Source organism: Crocodylus siamensis, chromosome 1, assembly GCF_052110815.1.
Source record: "Crocodylus siamensis isolate JL-2025a chromosome 1, ASM5211081v1, whole genome shotgun sequence".
Lineage (NCBI taxonomy): Eukaryota > Metazoa > Chordata > Crocodylia > Crocodylidae > Crocodylus > Crocodylus siamensis.
The window spans coordinates 126,315,761-126,323,169 of record NC_143395.1 but is presented as its reverse complement, the minus strand read 5'-3'; the positions used below and the strand labels follow the sequence as shown (position 1 = coordinate 126,323,169).

Genomic DNA, 7,409 nt, shown 5'->3' with positions numbered 1-7,409 from the left:
AAATGAATGTTCTAAGAAAAATGAATTAAAACTGTGCTGTGAAAGGGTCTCAAAACAGTTTATTAGGTCTGGTCCTTTTCATTCACTCCAACAGATTTTAACATGTGGCAACACTGTCATAGTGCAATACATTTCATAGTTTGTTTTTTCAAATGAATATGTTACTGTACTAAAAACAAGGCAGAAAGAGTCAATCCAACATTACATAATTCTGGTGCTTAAAGACAAAGAGTTATATTTGTAATTGAAACAAAGGAACATTAAGAAAAATAGGTATGTGTCCCCCTGAAAAACAATAGCTTGTTTCTACTGCCAAAGAGATAAAATCCATCTCCTTATATAAGGGTGCTTACGTTAACTTCCATGCACACCATGTTTTACTTTGCTTTTGAATGTTCTTGAACATTAGTGAGCTCATTCTGAAGCAGCTCTTTGATAGACAGCAGTTTCCTGAGATTCTGGTTCTGATCCATCTTTGAAGGCCCTGTCAAAGACTACTTTGAGGGATTCTCTGAATCGTTTTCCCTTACTACTCCCCACCAAATAATAAATGAGGGGATTGACAGCGCTGTTGATGGTGGACAGTAACATAAAAAGAGTCCCCATTACTTCTGAAAATAATGAATTATAATAATACTGCAAGAGATTCAGGATCCTGAGAGGCAAGGCAAAGATAAGGAAGAGAATGACTGTAGTCACTATGATTTTGTAGAGCTTTGAAGAATGAGATGTTAGGGAGGTTTTACAAGTCTTCATGACAAGGATCAAGCTGGATAGAATCATGAGTGGAGCGCACAACAAGAAATTCAGAATAGAAAGGAAGATAATCATTCCATGGCATATTTCCTTGTAACTTTCTAGTGGCTCTTCAGTAAGTGTATCAATGCATACACAATATTCTGCAGTAGTGACCAGACAAGAAAATGTCCACAAAATGGCGCACACAGTAGCTGACTGGTACCTCAAGCGGTGACATCGGTACCATACTGGGTAAAGTACACATAAACACCTCTCAACACTGATGACAGTTAAGAAAAAGAGGCCAGTGTTATACCCAAAAAGGAAGGTAAAACCGAAGAAGGTTAGTGTTTGGTAATTACCAGTATTGTTTTCAGAAGCTGAAGTATAGTGAAGTAACAGAACAAAGTCACAAAGGAGTAAGCAGGCATCAGCCACACACAGGTTAGCGATGTAGACAGTGAAAGGGTTCCTTCTGATTTTAAAACAGAGGAACCAGAACATTAGTCCATTCTCAACCAAGCCAAGGAAGGAGATGATCATCATTAGCCAAACTAAACCTGTTACAAATACAGATGTGTTTTCAGTAGAAGAGTTTCCTGTTGTTATATTATAATTCTTGGAGTCTTCAGTGAAAGTAGAATAGGTCACATTCCACTTGTCCATTTGGAAACCTTCACTTGTGATAAAAGCTCCTTTTTTCCTACAAATAAGACAACAAGATGTATCATAAACAAATATATTTCCATAAAAGCCAGGAAAGACTCCCTGTGTCTGAAGAAGGGTGTGTGTGCCCGAAAGCTTGCTAAGAACTTTTTTCTAACTACTCGGTTGGTTTAATAAAAGATATCACATCTACTCAAAGAACCTTGCCTGCCTATGTTCACATAAAGGATTTTTTTTTCATTCAGATAATCAGAAATATAGAGAACAGAATGGAATTTGGTATACCTGCAGCCTGGTCTTAAATGAGATGAGAAAGGGATTCAGTTTGTGTTCACTCCACCCTCAGCTTTGTACACAGCTACTAGAGTTTTTCAATTCTGGGCTTCTGAAATACTTGCTTCCCTGAAAAAGATTATAAATTTACCCTTTACTTCAAAAATCCATTGCTAATTGTTATTGTTAATACTGATATTAAACACCATAGTTAAATGTCAGTAATGTCCAGAAGCCATTGTGTATTGTGGCGGTGAAGTGAGACTTGAGTCTATATTTGCATTGCAACTATGAGGTCTCTAAAGACTTGAATTCAGTTCATCCCAAAATTATGTCTCCCTCAGAAGAATTGTCCTACTTTACTTCTAAGGCAATTAGGTCTCCCATTGCCTCAATGAATAACCCAATGTGTTGATCATGTTCCATCCTTCAGAGATGCATAGCTCTCCCATTCTCTCAATAGACACCAGGTAAGCTTGTATATCTCCACAGTGCCTCCCCTTTCCCCTGTACCCTTCCTCCCACATTCTGCCCAGGGAGAGACGCTTACCTCTCCTATGCTCTCAGTGAATGAAATAATGGGCTGCTACATGGGCTTCCGTCATGTCAGCATTCATCTTGATCTGATTCATGAAGAGGTGCAAGACCCTGTTGGAATGCAATTCATTCAGAGGAGAGGCATGTCTAGCTAGTAGCATTGCCCTGACTTCCATGGTCTGGTGGAAGAGAAGGATAAGGTGACCAACTTTTCCTCAATAGCCTAGTAAGTTTAAGCACTTACCTAGCATGAGAGAAGTGGTTCTAGGTCCCATGCATCTTCAGGGTTTTTTTAATCTGGCCCTTCCCAGCCAAGTTTTCTAACTCCTAGGCTGGGCTCTGGATATACTTCAGTCCCCCTCTGAAGCTGGACCATTGAGCAGAAAGAACAGCAAGTGTCACAGGGCCAGAAAGAGAGCAAGTGAGAGAAAGAATGACTCTCTGGCCCAGTGAGGCAAGTGCTACCCTCTGGAAGGGGCAATCCTGGGTTCTGGTCCTAGCTTCCAGGTTGCTTCTGTTTTTCGGCCATTGACTTTCTAATGTCAAATACATAAACAGACAATAAAACAAACAGGAAGGCGTGGATGTATCCTAGGGTGCAGACAGAAATGACAATTTTAGAGGAATCTGGCCCCTGAAAGCACTCTACAGCTATGACTAAACACACATCCACAGCTGCAGAGCACTTTAAAAACGGCTGATCATGTGAAAAATTAACCCTGGTATTAAATGGAGCCCCCTCACCAGCCTGACTCCCCCAAATACCCCAGCTGTCCTGAGATGGGGCTGTGAGGCAAAGGGAGCCCCATTCCCCACCTCGTTCATCTCTGGCCATTCAGCAGCTGGGGGCTCCCTTGCTCCTGGGAGGTTGCTGGAGCACCCCCACATGCTGACCTGGGCCAGTGCAGGCTGCCTCCAATCCCTCCCCACCCCCCATTTCCCAACCCAACAGGCAAATATGTTGTGGGGGGAGGGTGCTTTAACTCATGGCACTTTATGGTAAGTGCCATGAGTTACAGGAGGGCCCTAAAGTCTGTCTGCACCCCTAGTGATGAGGGCATCCAGCTGCAAGGGAGTTCTTTCTTCCAGTCCCTCCTGCCAGGCTTGTTTAGGCATTTTACATGAAAGAGTCATTGGTTAAAATGTATTAACAGTATTGGGAGCAGTGAGCAAAACCCAGGATTAGCTAGCTTTCTTCTAGGACAGTGCCTACCTTATTGGGCGACAGGCTCAGGTTCTCTCTAATTTGCAGGGCTACTCATGTAAATCTTCCACTCTTAGCTGCAAACAGGCCCACCTTCAGCAGGAGGGATAGAATTATTCTTAGCCTATCCTAGCCCATGGCCTGGTGTCTCAGCCATTCTCCAGACAGGCAGAAAGTATAGATTCCAACAGGGTGAAGTGGACCTAGAACTCAGCTCTCCCAACTGCTAGGCAAGTGCTGTAACCAGCAGACTACTGGGCAAAAGGTGATTGGTCCACTTGGACATTCAGAAAAAGAGAAACACATAATTAGTGACCGCCTAGTTCAGTGTTCATGACTTGCTCAGCATCATACAAGGACTCTGTACTAGAGGCAAGAATGAAATCCAACAATCCGCGTTGACAGCATTCAACTGCTATAACCACAACACTACCCTTCTCTTCCAACAAGCCCCTGTTTTATTCAATACACACAGCCCAACTTCTACAACAAGTCAGACAGAGGCCTATAGACAGTTGTCCTCTTTATTTTACAACCCTGATTTGTTCATAAAACAGATTCATCCTCTGCACTAAATGAGGCAAGGGTCCCGCAGAAAAAGCGAAATGTAAGGTGTGGTTTCAAGGCAGAAGGGGATGGTCAAGGGCTAGACTCTGAGGATAGGTGAGATCAGAGTTTGCTTGCACCACTAAAGGAAGAGACCAAGGGCCTTCCAGAGACAGAGGAGCAGACCAGATTGGTACCCGGCCAGTGGAGATGGAGAGGTATATACAAAGCAGATCCTATGGCATGTTAAGCTGGAAAACACTCTGAATTCTAGTAAGAAGTTCTTCAGCATTCTGGCTACTTGGTGATGAGCATTAGATATTCTCCTGGCCCAGCCAAGGTGGAGAAAGGGTTAAATTCCTATACCTAACATGAAGAGATTGCGGAGGAGCTCTGCAGCAGAGAGGCACTGAGATCAGATTCAAGTGACCAGGAGGGAGGAAGTTGATTACATTAAGTGTAGGCTCTCATGCTTTGGGACCTATGGGAACTTGTACACAACACAGGGATTTTATGCTCCCTAAATTGAAGTGGTGATTTTTTAAAAACACCGCGTCAATTTAGGTCGAAGAAAAATCCCATGTTGTGTACGCCTGTGTCAGAGCCCAATCCTTACCTGCCTCTCCAACCGCAGGGAGGGGATAGTGAGCTGCTAGTGGGTAGAGCGGTCCCTGAGCTGCGGGGGTGGGGGGTGCTTTCCTCCACAGCAGCAGCAGCCCCCCTCCTCCTCCAGGCAGCGCCTACCCACAGGCAACCAGTTCAGGCAGTCCTGGGGGGCACTGCAGCCACAGAAGGAAGCACCGGGCCCCCACACAGCTCAGACAGGCAGGCAGGCTCCAGGGAGTAAAAAAAAAAAAAGATCAGGCTTGCTGCTTTTTTTTTTTTTTCTGTGGAGCCTGCCTTCCCAGGCTGCTGCCAGACTGCCTGCATGGGCTGCCTGCACAGCTTCTCAGCCGCATGGAGCCCAGTGCTTCCCTCCATGGCTGTAGGGTAGGAAACTAAAACTCCTCAGAGGTGTTTTACTTTGCAGCACCCCAAAGTCATTTGCTGCAACCCAAAGTCATTTAAGGCACATTACGATGCTGAATGTCGTACAGCAATGCCATTAAAGGCAAAAGGCATTTAACCCACTTTGAAGTGTCATCTACAAACGTTCCAAGATTTTACCAAGGGACATGCAGGCACAGCAACTGGCACTGTAGGGGTGGCTGCAATTCCTGCCCACAGCCTCCTTCCCCCACCCCCAACCCCCCTACCAGGGTGGGCAGACTGCACCATGAGAGCAGTTGTTGGGGACTTTTTTTTAAGTCCGCAAAGCAAGTGAAAATTTTTCCCCTTGCCCCCCTGCTCAGTCACATCCCCTCCCTCACTTCCCCCCACCTGCCACTACCACTATCTCTGCTGTCTCAGGAGTGAGGGGAGTTCCAGAGCTGCTTCAGCCAAGCTCAGTACTCCTCCACTTCCACAACTTCCTATGCTTGCTCTTGTACTTCCATAAATTCATAGTTCTGCTCTTCTATCTCCATCACTGCTACTCTACCTTCCTGACCTTTTATCTCTGTTCCTCCACCTTCATGGCAACTGCTATCATTATGACTATGAGGGAGAAGGACCCAGTCAGCTTCAGGGCCTACAGAGCCAGCAGACCTCCCTATGGTGGGTGCCCAGGCAGACACTACTGAAAGTGATGCCTCTGGTGCTGCCCTTGGTGGGGTGGAGGGTCTTCACATTATTTTCCTGTTGTGGTTCTTCCAAATGTAATGTTGTGTTTGGTGGGAGGAGGTGGAGGAGTTATGTATATAGCCACGGACCCACTGGAGAGAGGAGTGTGAGCTTGGGAGGGGCATTGGGAGAGAGGGAAGGGATCTCCCCTGGGTGAGAAAAGTCAGAAGAAGTTTTCTATACTTGAAGTGAATGGATGTTAGAATAGTTGGGAAGTACAGCTGGGACGGGCTGGAGGGTTTGTTGTCCTTGGTGATACGACGGGAAGCTGGAGTGGGTATGGTAGCATAGACTTCTGAAGTTTGGGGGTGTCATTTGGGGTGTCTGTTGCTGTTTTGTATCTTATGGATTGCCTGTAAGCTACTCTGAGCCTTTGTGAGTAGGACATGATAATACTACTACTACTACTAATGTAATTCCAGACTACATTACAATACATACACACAAGAGGGCAGTATTAAGATTACACCAGCAGCCTTAATTCTAGTATTTTCTAACTTTTGAGTGCAGCATTTCAAATAAAATGCCTTTAACATAATTTATTCCATGCTATTTTCTAGGTTTATAAAAAAAAAACTGTAAAAACAAAAATGTCATGATATGACACCATATTGACACTCAATGAGGTTGGAACTTTTTGATCTACCACATGGACCTCTGCCACTACTTAGAACTAATAAGCCATCATTCTCTATGCATGAACTGGCCATACATAGGGATCAGACACACGCTTGGCCAGTGGATTTCAGTTACTTGCTGACGGAGGAAGAACAGTGAGATTTGGGAAATGTGGATGCTATTCCAGGCTCTGGAGGGGTGTGTCCCTAGTAGGCAGAGTCTTGTGCTGTCTCTCACCCCATTCTCATCAATAAATTACGTGACTGTGGCATTGATGCCTACACAGTTGGATGGGTAAAAAATTGGCTGATGGGGCACACCCAGAGAGTGGTGGTGGATGGGTCATACTCAACCTGGCAAGATGTGAGCAGGGTAGTCCCCCAGGGCTCAGTCCTCAGGCCCACACTGTTCAACATCTTCATCAGTGACTTGGACGAGGGGGTTGAAAGCATGTTGTCCAAGTTTGCTGATGACACTAACATGTGGGGTGAGGTGGACACGCTTGAAGGGAGAGAGAGGCTGCAAATAGATTTAGACAGACTACAAAAGTGAGCAGCTGAGAATAGGATAAATGCAACGTAGATAAATGCAGGGTACTGCATCTTGGGAGAAGGAATCTACAGCATACATACAGGCTGGGGAGTTCCTCTCTTGAAAGCACAGAGGCAGAAAGGGATCTTGGAGTCATTATTGACTCGAAGATGAACATGAGCCACCAATGCCAGACCGCAGCCAGCAAGGCCAACCACACCTTGTCATGTATCCAAAGATGCATCTCAAGCCGGTCCAGAGAGGTGATACTCCCCCTCTATGCGATATTGGTCAGGCCGCAATTGGAGTACTGCATCCAGTTCTGGGTGCCGCACTTTAAAAAGGATGTGGCCAGCCTGGAGACAGTTCAGAGGAGGACCACCTGCTTGGTGAGAGGGTAGCAGGACAGGCCCTACAAAGGAGAGACTGAGGGACCTGCACCTATTCAGCCTCAGCAAGAGGAGGCTGAGGGGGGACTTGGTGGCTGCCTACAAACTCATCAGGGGAGATCAACAGCAAATCGGAAGAGCCCTTTTCTCCCCAGTACCACCTGGGGTGACGAGGAACAATGGTA

At 45.6% G+C, this 7,409-nt stretch overlaps 1 protein-coding gene across 1 annotated transcript; it reads right to left on the bottom strand.

Moving 5' to 3' along the window:
- Window positions 1–414: 414 nt before the first annotated feature.
- LOC149873307 (proto-oncogene Mas-like) lies at window positions 415–1,404 on the bottom strand. The gene has a single exon (XM_090033999.1). It carries the CDS (start codon window positions 1,402–1,404, stop codon window positions 415–417), a length of 990 nt encoding a protein of 329 aa, XP_089890125.1.
- Between the last annotated feature and the right edge of the window lie 6,005 nt (window positions 1,405–7,409).

What these genes read in the sequence shown, in the direction of transcription:
- LOC149873307 (XM_090033999.1), bottom strand. Translation starts at nt 1,404, where the DNA reads ATGGACAAGTGGAATGTGACCTATTCTACTTTCACTGAAGACTCCAAG.